Here is a 21,019-nt window from a genome sequence, read left to right on the forward strand (position 1 = left end):
TATATACCTTCCCATTGGTCAAAAGGGTGGGTTGCAAAGGAGAAACGATATTCTAATTCTGGCCCCTATACAAACAGCTACCATGCCCTCTAGCAACAGAGTTATAATAATGCACCTCACCTGTCAACAAATTTTCTAAATGATGGTCAAATTATAATAATTCGAATTCATCCTGTGATGTAGAATACGATAATGCACACTGTAACAGTATCAGATTCGATTACAAATTCAAAGACACAAAAATACAGAGACAATAAAATTTACTTCAAAAGAAAAACAAAACCCCAAAAACAATGCACAACCCACAATATACATGTACATACGAAAACTGCAAAAATTAAAAATATATATACATTTTGGCAAATCATGGAATACTGTGCAATGTTAAACAAGAGCAACACTCACGCTACAAAATGTGCCCATCCAATATATTCAGTACTGCAGCTGGAACTGAAGAAAGGATCAATATCCCCAGTCTGATTAAAACCACCCCCCTCCTCCTTACACTCGTCAGTCTGATTAAAACCACCCCCTCCTCCTTACACTCGTCAGTCTGATTAAAACCACCCCCTCTTCATTAAACTCAGTGTAAGGAGGAGGGGGGTGGTTTTACAGACTGACGAGTGTAAGGAGGAGGGGATTGGTTTTACAGACTGATGAGTGTAAGGAGGAGGGGAGTGGTTTTACAGACTGACGAGTGTAAGGAGGAGGGGAGTGGTTTTACAGACTGACGAGTGTAAGGAGGAGGGGGGTGGGGGTGGTTTTAATCAGACTGCAACATCCCAATAAACCATTCATTGATCAAAAGAAAAATCGGCCCCTGACAGTGTTCTTTCAACACTTTCTCAATCATCAGAGAGAATTATATAAATGTACTTTTTCCTTCATGATGATCCCAGCCTTATCAGTACTTCTCCTTCATGATTACCCATGATAGTATGACCTTGACTTTGGTTAGTCTTATTACCCAGAGTACTGTTTTGGTCCTTTCCACGGATTGCTGATGAACAGATACAGCACCACACCACAACCTGTCAATAATGGTTGATTGTGTGAATCAAGATTATCCTTGCCTCATTAAGGACTATTTTTATCTGGTTTTATGCCTACAAAATTAGCATGCAAGTTTGACCTTCGACCTTAAAATAGGCTTTTCTCACAAGGTGCTGATAGATGAACAGACGCACTGCGCAATACCATAATACGTCCTGCCTATAACTGGCATAAAACGATTACTGGTGAACTACCATTTAAAAACTAGATGTGTCAGCATGACACAAATGCCCCGCCTGCAGTAAAATCAAATGTAGGAAATCCGTCAAAGCATAGCATTGAATGTGGTATTCAGATTGTATGTTACACGCATTTGGTACAATGATTGCCAATGAACTCCACAATCCTCTATACGTTTTAACAACCATGTAATAAATACACAGTTTATGAAAGGGGCACAACTCCAATACTAATCAACAAACCAGAACAAAATTCATATCCAATCTGTAACTCATTAATATACATCTGCATACAAAAAATCAGTGCAATATCTCAAGGTGTTTAGAAAAAAAAAGTCTGGAAAAAGAGGCACAACTCCATAAAAAATCAACAAACTGGAACAAAACTCAAACTGATCAATATACACCTGCCTACAAAAAAATCAAGTCAATATCTCAAGGCGTTTAGAAAAAAGTCTGGAAAACTGGGTGTTGCCGAAGGACGGATAAAGGTAAAACTATATCCTCCGACCACTTTTTGGTAGGGGCATAAAGAAAAGAACACATTGAAATTCCTACAGTGATACATCTCATCTGGTGTCTTAATAATTGCATTACAGTAATATCAGGTACAAGTATAATCAGTGACACGGTTACATGGCTTGGCACGATGGAGTACTGGCAGTTGTTTAACACTTGGAATTTAACAACTCTTAATATAATTCTTGACTACATCTCACTTTCATACTCCTCATTTTCAGAACAATATGTATTTTTTTTTTTTGCAAAAAAAATTCAAGTTGAGGTAAAATATCCTCTACAAATATTCTGCAAATCTTGTAGTGGTACATGATACACTACTTTGCAAACTTTCATTACAAAAACCATTTAAGGAACATTGCAGTTTCATTTCTTAAAATTCAAAAATGCTTACAAAATCTTTTGGAGAAACATTTTTTCTTTGAAATCAATTACTGAATGATCAAAATCTAGAGCTATGGGACATGTCAGATGAAAGTTTTACCTTAAACTCATCCATAGAGGGCACTACATGTACCTACACTTAAACTCATCCATAGAGGGCACTACATGTACCTACACTGGGCATACAGCACAAGAAACTGACAGGCACCATAGGTAACACAAATCAAAGGCAAGACAAATATATACCAGAGCAAACACCCTGGACAATATGAAAACATTTTTAAAAAAAAAAGCTACTGCATGTCTCCTGCAGAAAAAAGAATATGTATTCATGATTCGTTCAGAAATTTGGTTCACGACAGAACAAAAATACACAGAGCTGTCATTCCCTCCCTTTTGCTGGTCAATGGCATTAGATCCTGTCATTGCTATGAGTAAACATGTCAGCCTGAAAAGTGAAAATAGTTCCAAATTATACTTTGTGAATTACATGTAACGGGAGTACTGGAAAGAGTACGTAATGCGCCATCACAAGCTGATGTAGGGCGGTTTTTCTTAAGCTATGAGTCGTAGAACTTTATCTAAGTTAGTATCAGCCATCATTGAGCTTTGATGTACTTCCTTTTGCATTATATGAATAAAAGGTCCTAGCTTTAAACGGTGATAGGAGATAGATGACAAACCAAGAGCTCCATGTGCAAAATATTTCACCCAAAATTGCCCCAGTTCAACAACCTGTAATTTTTTCAAACATCAAAGAAAATCAGAAATTTTTTACAAATCAAAATCCTTGCCAAACACACATCTTTCATTGTTTATAAAAGTCTTAGCTCAAAAACGGAGAGGAGTAAAATGGACAAACCATGTACTCATTTTGTAATATTTCCTCAAAAATGACCAAGTTTAAACAACCTGTAAATCTATGAACAAGAGGCCCACAGGTCTTCTTGGTCATCTGAGTATTATTTAAAAGTATCACTAACCCCAAAGGCTATGAAATCTAGAAAAAAAAAATTCTAATATTCAGCAACAGTATTACTATAACAAGAATGAAAATCATTTCAAAGAAATATAGGTCAAATCGTATAAATTGAATGCACATACTGCTTTTCCCTGCTGATTTTCTTTCATGATATGCTTAATCAGGGCCTGCACTGTCCGTGTCTGCTCCTTTCTCTTAATCAGGCTTTCTGGGAGTTTGGTCTCTGACGTGCATGGTGGGGTATTTGCTCCAGATCTGTAGCTGTTGTCTTTGGTCTTTACAGAGTTTTGAAGGTAATTTCTTTCTTTATTGGAAATTGAGTGATTACTTTTTTGTTGGGATGAAGCTGTTTTCTCCTGTGTAAATTGCCCACAAGCATTAGCGACTGGTTTATCAAATTGACTTCTTGTAGAGATTCCTCGTGCTGACGTTTGGTTATCTCCAGCAGAAGATGGCAAAACATTCAAACCTTCATTAAATGGCAACCTCCGAGAAACTAGTGGTTTGTCAAAATCCCATGATGCAGTGTTTGGATTTTCAGGCTTTGGAGTTTTTATCCACTGCTGTGGAGCTGACTGACTAGATGATAAACCCTGTGTCTGATTTTGCGAGAGCTGATGGTCATGATACATGGATTGTGTTCCACAATGAGACTGATCATATGATTGTTGATTTTCAGATTGAGACTGATCAAGTGATTGTTGATTTTCAGGACAAGGCTGATCATGTGACTGTTGATTTTCATTTAGAGGCTGATCATGTGACTGTTGATTTTCATTTAGAGGCTTACTTACAAACTGTGTGGGATCACCTACTGCTTGTGTAGGTAACCCCGACAAATTGATTGGAAAAAGTGGATTCGACAATGCTGTATTTGTCAATCCCAAGGGTAGAAGAGGCAACATTCCTGGAAGAAGGGGTAAGGCTGGCAACATGCCAAGTCCTCCAGCTAATGGATTGCTTACTGTGGCTAGGCACTGGAGATAAGTCTGCACTAGGTTTGGGGGTAGTGACGCTGGCAGATCAGGGTTTGGAGTGCTGGACGACGGATCTCCTGCATTAAAACCCATGGTAACATCTGGAGCGTGTGGATTGGTGAGTATACTTGCGTAACTTGGTAAATGAAGACCCAGAGAGGCAGAGTTTAGAGTCTGTTCCATTCCTGTGGAGTTTACAATGGGTTGTAAATCTTGGTCATGGGATAATTTGGATGTGTCAGATGACAAAGAATGGGATGTCTGGTCAAAATATGGGGGATTATTCACTGATGCAGGAATATCGTGGTCCATGGTGTCTGCTGCTGAAGCTGGGTGCTGATGTAACACAGTTTTTAGTTCTGATGTTTGCTGGCTGGTTGCCTTATCTTTGCAATGGTCATTTCCAATTTCTTCTGAGGTAGCAGCTCTTTCATTTTCTTCACTGGAGGAAGTTTGCTTAAATGGGACCTGTCTGTCATAATCCTTCGAGAGGTAATCAACTGAATTTTCAACACGCTTTGTCAGATTTTTCAACACAGGCAATCTGTGCTCCACTAAATCTTTTCTAACATTTCTTAATTTCTCTTTAAAAATGTTTTCTGCCTCAACTGTAGACTGGGCTGGAGGATTGGGGTTACAGGGCAGTGGGGTCAATTCACACTCCCAGTCCTCTTTCTCTGTGATGTGGGTTGTCTGCTTCTTCTGGGGGAAGATGAAATTTTCTAATTGTACCTGGGCATTCTCTTTTCTCTGATTTCCACTGTTTTGTCTGTTAATGGAGGGCATGGGATCTGAAGAACCTATAAATATTTCATTGTCTTCTGGTTTTTGAAGCTTTTCTTGTGTTAATGAATTGGTTGTACCATTTATGGAGGAAGAAAGGGAATTATCCTGGTCCTTTGTCAACTGAACCTTGCTATCCACTATCTCTACTGCTGCCACTGAACCCTCTGGGACCTTATCTTTTATTGGGAGACTTTCTGTGGGAGCCTTTAGAGCTTTTGTTACAGATTTCATTGGTCTTCGTCTGTAGGCTGGTTTCTGAGGAATTGGTTCCTGATCTCTGTGTGTAGCTGGTGTCAGTGAAGATGAGGAAGCCTCACTACTCATCTCTTTTTTAATTGGGTTGGGATTTATCCCAAACTTGGTCATTTTGTTAAACATGCTGGAAACTTTCTTTGAAGGAGGTTGTGTGACATCAGACTTTCCACCAGGTGGTACTTCATTGCTGTCAGTTTTTCGTGGTATTGAGTCCTTGGAGACTTCTTTGGCAACAGTTGAAATTTCATCATCCCAACTCTCCCCCTCTGGTACAATACTCTTTGTCGTCTGCTCAGCTTTGTTCTCAACAAATGACAGAACTGGTGGCAGTGTAGTGACTGCTGCAGGTCCTCCCACACTCGTCTGCTGTTTCTCTATCTGTGAGGTCAAGTTTTCTGGTGATATATATATCTGAGAGGGACTACCTTCTTGTTTGACATTGGATTCCTTTCTAGATGGAACACTCCAGTAATCGCTGACGGCATCAGGAGTCCTGATCTCAGACGACATGTCCTGGTACGCCCTCTGCTGTAATGAAGATTGAATTATGTCCACTGAGGACAACAGAGGCACTTTCTGAGCTTTCCTGGCTTGTTTAGATTTCTTAGTAGATTTGATGGACACATTCCAAAAATCATCAGCTACTTGTTGTTCTGAAGATGATGATTCTGCAAGACTGATCGGAGATGACATTTCTTTTTTCAAATTCTGGTTTACTGAGGTTTTACCTACCCCTTGTTCAGAAATTGAGATTTTAATACTGGGGATGGGTTGGTCAGTTTGATTGTCATCTGACCAGACAACCTCTGCCTTTGGTCTTGGCTGACCAGTCTGGTGGCCAATAATGACATTCGACCACGGATGCCTTTTGATCTCAACATCAATGTTTCGCAGAGGATCCTTATGTTCTGATGTAGCTGGTTTGCCAATGTTTTCTGCTCTTGTACTTCCATAGAAATCGTTGGCTTTCTTTTGCTCGACAGATATAGGATTATTACCAGAATCAACCGTGGACATATGTAGTCCTTCTTTCTTTAAAACACTTTGTTTTGTGTCCATGTGGTTCCCGTCCCTCTTAATGCTGGATGAGCGCTCTTTCTTCATTGCACACTTTGATTCATTTACCAAGGCACAGGCAGCGGGATTCTTGCTTCCATTAGACTTTTCCTTTTCGGACATAATGCGTTTAGCATTGGTCTTCCACCTGAGACAATCTCTGGCAGTGGTAGGAAGTTTGGAGGACACCCAGAGGTATTCTCCATCATCATCCCATGATTCTTCTTCCTCTGTGGATTTTAACGGAATGTGAAGTTTGGGAGGAGGGACAAGATTTCCATAGTTTCTGGTGAGCACCCTGCTCCTGCAGGTTTCATTTTCTTCGCTTAACTTGACATGACCACTCAATGGATGATTCTTGTTCATCACATCATTAGGCTTCCAGATATTCTCCAACTTTTCTGTGGTACTAAACATATTAATTTTTTTTTATTAAAGGTTGTAGTCTATGGTATTTCTTTAAATGTAATTCAGAAAAGTGATTTAATGGTAACCTTACTTCTTGTTTTTCTGCTGCGAGGTTTTTGCAACTTCAGCAAAACTATTTGCTGTTTTCTTCTGACCCCCAGAATCCACAACTTTGCGGGACCCTGGCATTGATTTGACTTCCTGTTTCTCTTTCAGTTGTACTGGTATAAAGTTCTTTGAAGCCATGATGTCTCGATACCTACAATATAGTATTTTAATTGTATCTAAAATAAGTCCCCTATATACACTGAATATCACCTGAACTGTCGACTGTTTGTGAAATACAAGTCAAATTGCGTTGTCCCAAATTTGATGGGATGGAGAAAAAACTTTGAGATATCCAAGGATTCGAGATAATGAGGGTAAAATACTTAAAGAAAAAGTGGTTGGGACTACTGAATCACTTCATAATCATGGTATTCAACATACCAAAGTTCAATTTTATCTATAAGAACATCTTGTGGAATGACTGCGAAAAAGAATCTGTTGTAAAGCTCTGTTATCTTCATACTGTGTCTCACAACTTGCATATATCTCATGAAACAAAGGAGCACCTGTCATACATGACAAAAGAGCACCTCTTGACCTAAGCAGAAGCACCTGAAGCCCGATTTAGAATTTCACAAACTGTAGTGTATTCTGACTCCAAACAAGCACCTGTTGTATTCCGATTCAGAAGGTCCACTAACTGTAGTGTATTCTGACTCCAAACAAGCACCTGTCGTATTCCGATTCAGAAGGTCCACTAACTGTAGTGTATTCTGACTCCAAACAAGCACCTGTTGTATTCCGATTCAGAAGGTCCACTAACTGTAGTGTATTCTGACTCCAAACAAGCACCTGTTGTATTCCGATTCAGAAGGTCCTTACACTTACCTCCTCTGTTCCTCCTCCTGAGCTGCAGTCTTCTGACTCAATAATAGCACCTGTTGCAGAGTTTCCTCCTCCTCTAGCGCACTCCTTGGACCGAGTGAGGTTATCTGCTGGTGTCGTAGATTTCTTTGCTGCCAAACATTAACACTGGGTGCTGGAGGCTCTACAACATGTAGAACAAGAAGCCCATGGACCTTAATGGTCACCTGAGTATGCACATCTTTCACTCTTTAGAAACCATTGTGTTACCTGTGTTTTTTTTTCATCTCCATTTTCATACTTTGTACAAGATGGAAAACATATTGGTATAACTATCAAACACAAATGGTAATTCAAATTCTTTTATAGGAGAGCAAGTTTTATCACATCAAAGCAAAATGCATTTTTCTATTAAAGGGTAAAATGAATTTTTACAGTTTTCAAAAGGGGCTTATTATAGGTAATCATGCAAACAGTTTGCCCGATTGATGTCCAGGAGTAAAGATTTTCTAAAACATACTGTATTTTCAACATGATCAACTAAGTCCCAACTTGGGGTCATGAACTTTGCATTGCTCATCATAATCATACTAACATTTGTCTGCTTAATGTCCAGCAGTAAAGAAAATTTTCTATTGCATTTTCATTAATTTTGATGATTTTGGCCACATCCCTCAGGCCCAAGAGAAGCAGAATCTATGAAATTCACAAATTTTGACCCATGAATGATTCATACCAAAATTAGTTACCGTATATCAGGTTTTTTTCTGCGAATCAGAACCTAAAATAGTGTATTAAATTTACGCGAATTAAGTTTTCACTAATTCAAAGGCACAGTGAAAATTTCATTCATGATTATTTAAACTTATGAAGGAAGTGGAAAAAAGATGCCAGCATGTGTACACATTTTTAACTCTAAATTTTTAATGCAAAAATTTAGTCAGTGAAACGATTTGCACGATTTCCGAGTAACTGATCATACAATGATTTTGCACTTTTCTTTATACTCAAGTAAATAACTGCCACAGTGACCCACTTTATTAATTCACCGACTCATTGCCGTATGTGACCGTAAAAATCCCCTCCCCCCAAGGCATTACCCTATCTACTTTACCTGTATTAAACGACCACCTGTCTGACGCGACCATTTAAATTTTTACAACCTTTTCGTGTAATTTCATGAAATTTTACCTTTATTCAATGCCTACATATTTTGATTACATCGTGATTCCTACCTTTGATTTCAGTCGAGCATGACTATTCTGGGAATAGTCCCTAACACTTTCGTTTAAAAATGCATGGGTAATAGTTCAGCTGTGATCTTGTTTATTCGGCACTCTGAATAATTATACGCAAGCTATCAATTTGGTAATGTGTAATCAATTGCACGGGGGTCGTGTGGGGTTAATTAATAAAACCTGATTTGTTGTTTATTTAATAAAATCAAGAAATCAAAGCCCTTGTTTTCGTAGGTGTGAATTTCCAGAGACTTTGAGATGTGCGGGGTAGATGGAATATGAAATCTCCCAACAGGAACTTTGTTCAACAGAGTGGAAAACAAGAGGTACTGTGAGCAATGCTCACTAAGAATACTCCCCGCTTACCCCAATCTCCCAAAGGGTGTTGGTAATAGGTATAAACTACCTCTTTTCTGAGTGTAAAAAAGAAATGGCATGACAAACCGAACCATATTGCTACTTCGATGTCCAGTGCGTGACCTTTTGACCCCAAAATCGATAGGGAACATCTTCATCCCATGGGTAGTCCATATGTATGATATGGTGACTGTAGGTGGAAAGGATAACGCTTTAGAGCCCGGAAACCATATTGCTACTTCGATGTCCAGTGCGCTTGACCTTTGACCTTTTGACCCCAACATCAATAGGGAACATCTTCATCCCATGGGTAGTCCATATGTATGATATGGTGACTGTAGGTGGAAAGGATAACACTTTAGAGCCCGGAAACCATATTGCTACTTCGATGTCAAGTGTGCTTGACCTTTGATCCCAAAATCGACAGGGAACATCTTCATCCCATGGGTAGTCCATATATATATGATATGGTGACGGTAGGTGGAAAGGATAATGCTTTAGAGCCTGGAAACCATTGCGTCTACAGACGGACGGACAGACCGATTCCAGTATACCCCCCCCCCCCCTACAACTTGTTGCGGGGGGTATAATTAGCCTGATTGCGATATGAATCGGGTAAATATCGTGCTTAGCTCGGAAATTTAGCTTGCCAATTATTACATAAACAATGAGGCTTACATATATACCTGTTATTTGGCACTTGAGGGAAACAAAACACACTGTACACAGAACTTTCAACGTATTATTACCTGCATCGCCCGTGTACTATAACTCTATTATAAATGCAAAACTTTGCATCAAATTTACAGATTTAATTTCCGCGATTCGGAAAATGTTGTGAATAAAGCGGAAATTGGATACACGTGGAAAAAACCTGATATATGGCAGTTCATTTGTTCCAGAGAAGCTAAAAATGTTCAAACCTAACAACTGACAAACAGATAGCAACAGGTCACCTCAAGTCATTCAGGTGTCCTAAAAAACAACCCCCCCCCCCAACCCCCCAAAAAAACCAACAACAATAAAGCACACACTATATTGCACTTGTTTCTGCATGCTTTAATGAATATAAAACAAATAGCATTGAAAATGTACTAATTACCTTTGACCTTTAGTGGGACTTTGTTCTCATTTGCCTCCCTCTCAAACCACTTTGGAGTAGATTCAACTTTTACTTCCACCCACTTTTGTTTTCTATTCTCAGTGAACAATACATACATTATTGCTAGCTGTCCTATTGCAGTGTAGAATTTTCTTAACTCATTGTTACAAACATTTTCATTCCATTACTTTGAACACTGAAATTTATTACAAATTGATTATTTTAAATTCAAGGTTGCTCAGGTGATCAGTTTGGATTTTAATCAAGAAAAATGATGGCAGTTGTCTGTTTACTACTAATGTACATGTTTGTAAAGTTGTGCTTTATCGGTAAATGATTGCAACCATTCAATGCATCATAAAAGATTGCCCAACTTCTGTATGTTTTGGTTGACCACTGTCTGTATGTTCTAGTTGTCTGCTGTCTGTATGTTCTGGTTGTCTATTGTCTGTATGTTTTAGTTGTCTACTGTCTGTATGTTCTGGTTGTCTATTGTCTGTATGTTTTAGTTGTCTACTGTCTGTATGTTCTGGTTGTCTACTGTCTGTATGTTTGGTTGTCTACTGTCTGTATGTTCTGGTTGTCTACTGTCTGTATGTTTGGTTGTCTACTGTCTGTATGTTTGGTTGTCTACTGTCTGTATGTTCTGGTTGTCTACTGTCTGTATGTTTTGGTTGTCTATTGTCTGTATGTTCTGGTTGTCTACTGTCTGTATGTTCTAGTTGTCTACTGTCTGTATGTTCTGGTTGTCTATTGTCTGTATGTTCTGGTTGTCTATTGTCTGTATGTTCTGGTTGTCTATTGTCTGCATGTTCTGGTTGTCTGTATGTTTTGGTTGTCTATTGTCTGTATGTTCTGGTTGTCTGTATGTTCTGGTAGTCTATTGTCTGTATGTTTTGGTTGTCTATTGTCTGCATGTTCTGGTTGTCTGTATGTTTTGGTTGTCTATTGTCTGCATGTTCTGGTTGTCTGTATGTTCTGGTTGTCTACTTCTATATGTTTGGTTGTCTATTGTCTGTATGTTCTGGTTGTCTACTGTCTGTATGTTTGGTTGTCTACTGTCTGTATGTTCTGGTTGTCTATATGTTTGGTTGTCTATTGTCTGTATGTTCTGGTTGTCTATTGTCTGTATGTTCTGGTTGTCTGTATGTTCTGGTAATCTATTGTCTGTATGTTCTGGTTGTCTATATGTTTTGGTTGTCTACTGTCTGTATGTTCTGGTTGACCACTGTCTGTATGTTCTGGTTGTCTATAGTCTGTATGTTTTAGTTGTCTATTGTCTGTATGTTCTGGTTGACTATTGTCTGTATGTTCTGGTTGTCTACTGTCTGTATGTTCTGATTGTCTATTGTCTGTATGTTTAGTTGTCTGTATGTTTTGGTTGTCTACTGTCTGTATGTTCTTGTTGTCTACTGTCTGTATGTTTTGGTTGTCTATTGTCTGTATGTTCTGGTTGTCTATTGTCTGTATGTTTTGGTTGTCTACTGTCTGTATGTTATAGTTGTCTATATGTTTTAGTTGTCTATTGTCTGTATGTTTTAGTTGTCTATTGTCTGTATGTTCTGGTTGTCTATTGTTTGTATGTTTTAGTTGTCTATTGTCTGTATGTTCTGGTTGTCTGTATGTTCTGGTAGTCTATTGTCTGTATGTTCTGGTAGTCCATTGTCTGTATGTTCTGGTAGTCTATTGTCTGTATGTTCTGGTTGTCTACTGTCTGTATGTTCTGGTTGTCTATTGTCTGTATGTTTTAGTTGTCTATTGTCTGTATGTTTTGGTTGACTATTGTCTGTATGTTCTGGTTGTCTATTGTCTGTATGTTTTAGTTGTCTATTGTCTGTATGTTCTGGTTGTCTATTGTCTGTATGTTTTGGTTGTCTACTGTCTGTATGTTCTGGTTGTCTGTATGTTTGGTTGTCCATTGTCTGTATGTTCTTGTTGTCTATTGTCTGTATGTTCTGGTTGTCTATTGCCTGTATGTTTGGTTGTCTGTATGTTCTGGTTGTCTATTGTCTGTATGTTTTGGTTGTCTATTGTCTGTATGTTCTGGTTGTCTATTGTCTGTATGTTTGGTTGTCTACTGTCTGTATGTTTGGTTGTCTATTGTCTGTATGTTCTTGTTATCTACTGTCTGTATGTTTGGTTGTCTACTGTCTGTATGTTCTGGTTGTCTACTGTCTGTATGTTTGGTTGCCTATTGTCTGTATGTTTTGGTTGTCTATTGTCTGTATGTTCTGGTTGTCTATTGTTTGTATGTTCTGGTTGTCTGTATGTTCTGGTAGTCTACTGTCTGTATGTTTTGGTTGTCTACTGTCTGTATGTTCTGGTTGTCTATTGTCTGTATGTTCTGGTTGTCTATTGTCTGTATGTTTTAGCTGTCTATTGTCTGTATGTTCTGGTTGTCTGTATGTTCTGGTAGTCTATTGTCTGTATGTTCTTGTTGTCTACTGTCTGTATGTTTTGGTTGCCTACTTTCTGTATGTTTTGAGCTCCTGAGCTTCCTCCTCATTCCTCTTTCTCTCCAGTTCCTGCTGTTTGCGTATATGTTCCTTCCTCATCCTCTCAAACTCCTCCTGAACAGATGAGTCGGCTGCTTCCGGGTCTCTGACTGAGTCTACGGTGTTGAGAAGCACTGGTACAAACTACAATCCACATGGGGAGGTTTATCACATAATGTGAATCTCTATATGATGAATATGTTAGTGAATTTGATTGCAAAAATTTAGTCCCTACATAAACAGAGAAGAATGTTGGTATGCATAGCTTTAGTTTGTTTTCATAATACCATCAACACTATGTGTAGGAAATGTAAAATGTAGGAAGTTTAAAATATTAAGCATTAATTGTTAAAAGATTGAAAAACACATTTTATTATGAGCGTTGACCCCTCAGAGAGTCTTTTTACCTTTTCTGAGTGTTGACCCCTCAGCGAGTCCAGTTTTTACCTGTTCTGAGTGTTGACCCCTATGCGACTCCAGTTTTTACCTGTTCTCAGTATTGACCCCTCAGCGAGTCTAGTTTTTACCTGTTCTGAGTGTTGACCCCTCAGCGAGTCCAGTTTTTACCTATTCTGAGTGTTGACCCCTATGCGACTCCAGTTTTTACCTGTTCTGAGTATTGACCCCTCAGCGAGTCCAGTTTTTACCTGTTCTGAGTGTTGACCCCTCAATGAGTCCAGTTTTTACCTGTTCTGAGTGTTGATCCCTCAGCGAGTCCAGTTTTTACCTATTCTGAGTGTTGACCCCTAAGCGACTCCAGTTTTTACCTGTTCTGAGTATTGACCCCTCAGCGAGTCCAGTTTTTACCTTTGCCGAGTGTTGACCCCTCAGCAAGTCCAGTTTTTACCTGTTCTGAGTTTTGACCCCTCAGCGACTCCAGTTTCTACCTGTTCTCAGTGTTGACCTATCAGCGAGTCCACTTTAAACCTGTTCAGAGTGTTGACCCCTTAGTGAATCCAGTTTATACCTAATCAGCATGTTGAACCCTAAGTGAGTCTACATTTTACCTGTTCAGTGTTGACCCCTCAATGAGTGCACTTATATCCTGCTCAGTCTTGACTCCTCAGCGAGTCAACATTCTCCTGTTCAGAGTGTCGACTCCTCAGTGAATTCACTTTTTACCAGTTCAGAGTGTTGACTCCTCAGCGAGTTCACTTTTTACCAGTTCAGAGTGTTGACTCCTCAGTGAATCCACTTTTTACCAGTTCAGAGTGTTGACTCCTGAGCGAGTCCAACTTTATACATTTCAGAGTGTCGACTCCTCAGTGAATCCACTTTTTACCAGTTCAGAGTGTTGACTCCTCAGCGAGTTCACTTTTTATCAGTTCAGAGCGTTGACTCCTCAGTTAGTCCACTTTTTACCAGTTCAGAGTGTCGATTCCTCAGTGAGTTCACATTTTTACCTTTTCAGATTGTTGACTCCTCAGCAAGTCCACATTTTAACCTGTTCAGAGTGTTGACTCCTCAGAGAGTCCACTTTTTACCTGTTCAGAGTGTTCACTTTTTTACCTGTTCAGAGTGTTGACTCCTCAGTTAGTTCACTTTATACCTGTTCAGAGTGTCGACTCCTCAGAGAGTTAACTTTTTACCAGTTCAGAGCGTTGACTCCTCAGTGAGTTCACTTTTTACCTGTTCAGAGTGTTGACTCCTCAGCGAGTTCACTTTTTACCTGTTCAGAGTGATGACTCCTCAGCGAGTTCACTTAATACCTGTTCAGAGTGTCGACTCCTCAGTGAATTAACTTTTTACCTATTCAGAGTGTTGACTGCTCATAGTCCACTTTTTACCTGTTCAGAGTGTTGACTCCCCAGCGAGTTCACTTTTTACCTGTTCAGAGTGTTGACTCCCCAGCGAGTTCACTTTTTACCTGTTCAGAGTGTTGACTCCTCAGCGAGTTCACTTTTTACCTGTTCAGAGTGTTGACTCCTCAGAGAGTCCACTTTTTACCTGTTCAGAGTGTTGACTCCTCAGCGAGTTCACATTTTACCTGTTCAGAGTGTTGACTCCTCAGTGAGTTCACTTTTTAACCTGTTCAGAGTGATGACTCCTCAGGGAGTTCACTTTTTTACCTGTTCAGAGTGTTGACTCCTCAGAGAGTTCACTTTTTACCTGTTCAGAGTGATGACTCCTCAGAGAGTTCACTTTTTACCTGTTCAGAGTGTTGACTCCTCAGCAAGTTTAGTTCCCTCTGTTGTGTTATCTGCTGTTCCTCTTTTTGCCTCATCCTTTCCTCCTTCAGCTGTTTTTCTGTGTGGCGTTTTGGTTGAACTTTCATCAGATCATTAAACTCCTGTAAGTGTTTTTGTAACAAACTTGATTTCACTTCCGTGTCTATCATTGGATTCGTCTGTGCAGCCTTCTTTATCTGATCTCTCTTCTGAAAATGCGGAATAGGATTCCAATCGCAGTTCTCAGGCTCCTCCCCCACTGCCCCTTCCACCGACTTTAAGTGTACGGGAGATAATTTGGAACTCTGGGAGTTGGAATTCTGATTTGGTGTTTCTTTGACTGAGCACTGAGGTTTATCTGAGTTACTACTAAAATTTCCAATCTCACTAAGATGTTTTCCCAACAGCATGGATTTTGCTTCTAGTTCTTTTGGTTTTCTTGAATCAATATTTACCTATAATTCCAATGTTATTTATTATAGCCGTTTTGATTGGACAAAAATAAAGCTAACTGAGAATTTACACATCAATAAATCCAAAAACGCTATGCATACATACGCGACTGAAAACAAATAACATAGTGCGGGGAAACTATTCAAATTTTTGAAATTAATAATACAGGGAACGAATTGGAAATAGATCGGTAAAGTTGGCTACTAGTAACCAGCTACTAGTAACTGGCTACTTAAAAAGAGAAAAGTTGGCTACTAGTAGCCAGCTACTTGAACCAGGAAAAGTTAGCTACTAGTAGCCAGCTACTAAAAGTAAGAAAAGTTAGCTACTCGTAGCCAGCTACTACAAAATATAAAAGTTATAATTACTGATAGCTCGCTACCAGATAAAGGTTAATGAGTTTGAAAATTATTGTCTATCAGAATTATTTCTAAAGAGGACGAGGAGTCCTATGAAATTCCATGCTCAATTATCCCCAATTACACAACGTTGCAATGTAAAATACGAATAAACTTTTTCAACTGAGTGTTTACTTTAAAAGTGATACGGATTGAATTCAGACCTTCAATCATTTGATATACCATCCATTTTGAGATATCGGCTACTTTTACAATTTGATTCGAGTTACCCTGAAATTTCAACATAAGTGTGAATACCGTAAGAAACTTTGTTTGTATAGATATCTGACGACTTTACGACTATACATATGGCAAGAAGTGATAGATGGTGTTTTGGTACGCCACGAATTTTCAGATGTTGCTCTTTAGGAAATCAGTTACTTATACATTTTGATTATCGGTAATATGAAATTTCAAGATCAGTATGAATACCTTAAGGAACTCCGTGTTTATATCATATATTTAACTTATTTACAACGATACGTATGGCGAGTAGTGGTATTGGGTATCGTGATATGTCATCAATTTTCAGATATCACACTTAAGGAAGTCAGGTGCATATACCTTTTGATGGCAGGTAAACTGAAATTTCAAGTTTTTCGCAAATATCTTAAGGCACTCTAAGTTTGTATTAGATATCTGACTAATTTACAATTATCAAAGTGAAGAAGAGTGATATTAGGTATCTTGACACGCCATAATTGTCCAGATATTACACTTAAGGAAGTCAGCTACTTATACCTTTTGATTGCAGGTAACATGAAATTTCAAGTTTTCTACCAATATTTTAAGGAACTCTGAGTTTGTATTAGATATCTGACGAATTTACAATTATCACAGTGAAGAAGAGTGATATTAGATATCTTGACATGCCATAAATTTCCAGATATCACGCTTAAGGAAGTCAGCTACTTATACTTTTTGATTCCTGGTAACCTGAAATTTCAAGTTTTTCATAAATATCTTAAAGAACTCCGTGTTTGTATTAGATATCTGACTAGTTTACAACTATCCATGTGAAGTGGAGTGGTACTAGGTATCTTGATATGCCATTAAGTTTCAGATATTCCGCTTAAGGAAGTCAGCTACTTATACTTTTTGATTCCAGGTAACCTGAAAATTAACATTTTTGGAAAATATTTTAAGGAACTCCGTCTTTGTTTTGAATATCTGATTAATTTACAAATGCACATATGAAAACACCTGATATCAGGTATCTTGATATGCCATCAATTTTGAGATATCACGCTTAAGGAAGTCAGCTACTTATACCTTTTAATTCTTGGTAACCTGAAAGTTCAAGTTTTTCATAAATATCTTAAAGAACTCTGTATTTGTATTAGATATCTGACTAATTTACAACTACCCACGTGAAGAGGTGTGATATTAGGTATCTTGACATGCCATCAATTTTCGGATATCATACTTAACAAAGTCAGCTACTTATAACTTTTGATTGCAGATAACCTGAAATTTCAAGTTTTTCATAAATATCTTAAAGAACTCCTTGTTTGTATTAGATATCTGACTAATATACAACTATCCATGTGAAGTGGAATGGTATTAGGTATCTTGATATGCCATCAATTTTCAGATATCACCCTTAAGGAAGTCAGCTACATATACCTTTTGATTGCAGGTAACCTGAAATTTCAAGTTTTTCATAAATATCTTAAAGAACTCCTTGTTTGTATTAGATACCTGACTAGTTTACAACTGTTCATGTGAAGTGGAGTGGTTCTAGGTATCTTGATATTCCATTAATTTTGAAATATCACGCTTAAGGAAGTCAGCTACTTATACCTTTTGATTGCAGGTAACCTGAAAATTAAAGTTTTTTGAAAATATTTTAAGGAACCCCGTCTTTGTTTTGAATATCTGATTAATTTACAAATGCACATATGACAAAATCTGATATCAGGTATCTTGATATGCCATCAATTTTTAGATATCACGCTTAAGGAAGTCAGCTACTTATACCTTTTAATTCTTGGTAACCTGAAATTTCAAGTTTTTCATAAATATCTTAAAGAACTGTATTTGTATTAGATATCTGACTAATTTACAACTACCCACGTGAAGAGGTGTGATATTAGGTATCGTGATATGCCAACAATTTTCGGATATCATACTTAACAAAGTCAGCTACTTATAACTTTTGATTGCAGGTAACCTGAAATTTCAAGTTTTTCATAAATATCTTAAAGAACTCCTTGTTTGTATTAGATATCTGACTAATTTACAACTATCCATGTGAAGTGGAATGGTATTAGGTATCTTGATATGCCATCAACTTTTAGATACCACGCTTAAGGAAGTCAGCTACTTATACCTTTTGATTCCTGGTAACCTGAAATTTCAAGTTTTTTTTTTTTTAAATATCTTAAAGAACTCTGTATTTGTATTAGATATCTGACTAATTTACAACTACCCACGTGAAGAGGTGTGATATTAGGTATCTTGATATGACAACAATTTTCGGATATCTTACTTAACAAAGTCAGCTACTTATAACTTTTGATTACAGGTAACCTGAAATTTCAAGTTTTTCATAAATATCTTAAAGAACTCTGTGTTTGTATTAGATATCTGACTAATTTACAACTATCCATGTGAAGTGGAGTGGTATTAGGTATCTTGATATGCCATCAATTTTCAGATATCACCTTTAAGGAAGTCAGCTACTTATACCTTTTGATTGCAAGTAACCTGAAATTTCAAGTTTTTGACCAATATTTTAAGGAACTCCTTGTTTGTATTAGATATCTGACTAATTTACAATTATCAAAGTGAAGAAGAGTGATATTAGGTATCTTGCCATGCCATAAATTTCCAGATATCACGCTTAAGGAAGTCAGCTACTTATACATTTTAATTCCTGGTATCCTGAAATTTCAAGTTTTTCATAAATATCTTAAAGAACTCTGTGTTTATATTAGATATCTGACTAGTTTACAACTATCCATGTGAAATGGAGTGATACTAGGTATCTTGATATGCCATTAATTTTGAGATATCACGTTTAAGGAAGTCAGCTACTTGTACCTTTTGATTGCAGGTAACCTGAAAATTAAAGTTTTTAGAAAATATTTTAAGGATCTCCGTGTTTGTTTTAGATATCTGATTAATTTACCAATTCACACATGACAAGATGTGATATTAGGTATTTTGATTTGCCATTAATTTTCAGATATCACGTTTAAGGAAGTCAGCTACTTATACCATTTGATTCTAGGTAGCCTGAATTTTCAAGTTTTCCTTACATATCTTGAGGCACTCTGCGTTTGTATGACAATATCTTAATTTACCATCTCACATATGACAATGAGTGATATTAAGTATCTTATTATGCCATCAATTTTCAGATATCACGCTTAAGGAAGTTAGCTACTTAGACCTTTTGATTCCAGACATCCTGAAATTTCAAAAGTTTTGTAGATATCTTTTAAAGAACTGTGTGTTTGTATTAGATATCAGACTAATTATTTACTATCCACCTGAAGAGGAGTGATATTAGGTCTCTTAATATGCCATCAATTTTCAAATACATATGTTAGATATCCGACTAATTTATCTTTGCCGATATTACTGGGCTTTATATGAAGTGTCTTGATATGCAATAAATTTTCAGATATCACGTTCAACGAAGTCAGCTACTTATACCTTTTGATTCCAGACATCCTGAAATTTAAAGTGTTTTGCATATAGCTTAAGGAACTCTGTGTTTCTGTTAGATATCTGACTAGTAAACTACTATCCACGTGAAGAGGTATGATAATAGGTATCAAGATACATAATATCACTCTTCTTCACGTGGAGGGTTGTAAGTTAGTCAGATATCTAATACAAACGCAGAGTTCCTCAAGATATTTACGGAAAACTTCAAATTTCAGGTTAATTAGAATCAAAAAGTATAAGTACCTGACTTCCTTAAGCGTGATATCTGGAAATTAATGGCAAATCAAGATACCTAATAACACATCTTGTCTTGTGTGCATTGGTAAATTAATCAGATATCTAAAACAAATACGGAGCTTCTTAAAATATTTTCTAAAAACTTTAATTTTCAGGTTACTTGCAATCAAAAGGTATAAGTAGCTGACTTCCTTAAGCGTGATATCTAAAATTTGATGGCATATCAAGATATCTAATATCACTCCACTTCACAAGGATAGTTGTAAATTAGTCAGATATTTAATACAAACAAAGAGATCCTTAAGATTTTTATGCAAAACTTGAAATTTCAGGTTGTCAGGAATCAAATGCTTTAAGTAGCTGACTTCCTTACTAGTGATATCTGAAAATTGATGGCATATTAAGATACTTAATATCACTCCTTGTCATATGTGAGATTGTAAATGACTGAAATATTTAGTACAAACGCAGAGTTCCTTAAGATATGTACGGAAAACGTGAAATTTTAGATTACTAGGAATGAAAAGGTATAAGTAGCTGACTTTATTAAGGGCGATATCTGAAAATTGATGGCATATCAAGATGCCTAATAGCACATCTTGTAATATTTGGATTAAGAAATTAATCAGATATCTAAAACAAACACGGAGTTCCTTAAAATATTTGATAAAACTTGAAATTTCAGTTTACCTGTAATCAAAAGATAAAAGTAGCTAACTTCCTTAAACACGATATCTTAAAATTGATGGTATATCAAGACACCTATTATCAGTCTTCGTCATATGGATAATTGTATATTAGTCAGATATCTAGTACAAACACAGAGTTCCTTGAGATATTTATGAAAAACTTGAAATTTCAGGTTACCAGGAATCAAAAGGTATAAGTAGCTGACTTCCTTAAGCGTGATATCTAAAAATTGATGGCATATCAAGATACCTAATATCAGATTTTGTCATATGTGCATTGGTAAATTAATCAGATATTTAAAACAAAGACGGAGTTCCTTAAAATATTTTCAAAAAACTTTAATTTTCAGGTTACCTGCAATCAAAAGGTATAAGTAGCTGACTTCCTTAAGGGTGATATCTCAAAATTAATGGCATATGAAGATACCTAGGACCATTCCACTTCACATGAATAGTTGTAAACTAGTCAGATATCTAATACAAACACAGAGTTCTTTAAGATATTTATGAAAAACTTGAAATTTCAGGTTACCTGCAATCAAATGGTATAAGTAGCTGACTTCCTTAAGCGTGATATCTAAAAATTGATGGCATATCAAGATACCTAGTGCCACTTCACTTCACATGAATAGTTGTAAACTAGTCAGATATCTAATACAAACACAGAGCTCTTTAAGATATTTATGAAAAACT

At 37.1% G+C, this 21,019-nt stretch overlaps 1 protein-coding gene across 1 annotated transcript in view; it reads right to left on the bottom strand.

Moving 5' to 3' along the window:
- Positions 1-243: 243 nt before the first annotated feature.
- LOC125649643 (uncharacterized) overlaps positions 244-21,019 on the bottom strand; it is a 63,307-nt gene continuing 42,531 nt past the window's right edge. The window contains exons 13-19 of the mRNA XM_056166443.1: positions 14,853-15,326; positions 12,678-12,847; positions 10,209-10,300; positions 7,536-7,695; positions 6,691-6,858; positions 3,240-6,600; positions 244-2,583 (exon numbers count right to left, since the gene is read on the bottom strand). Of these exons, the coding sequence (XP_056022418.1) occupies positions 2,548-2,583; positions 3,240-6,600; positions 6,691-6,858; positions 7,536-7,695; positions 10,209-10,300; positions 12,678-12,847; positions 14,853-15,326 (4,461 nt within the window). The 3' untranslated portion in view covers positions 244-2,547. The remainder of the gene's footprint in view (positions 2,584-3,239; positions 6,601-6,690; positions 6,859-7,535; positions 7,696-10,208; positions 10,301-12,677; positions 12,848-14,852; positions 15,327-21,019) is intronic.

This window comes from Ostrea edulis, chromosome 5 (assembly GCF_947568905.1).
Source record: "Ostrea edulis chromosome 5, xbOstEdul1.1, whole genome shotgun sequence".
Lineage (NCBI taxonomy): Eukaryota > Metazoa > Mollusca > Bivalvia > Ostreida > Ostreidae > Ostrea > Ostrea edulis.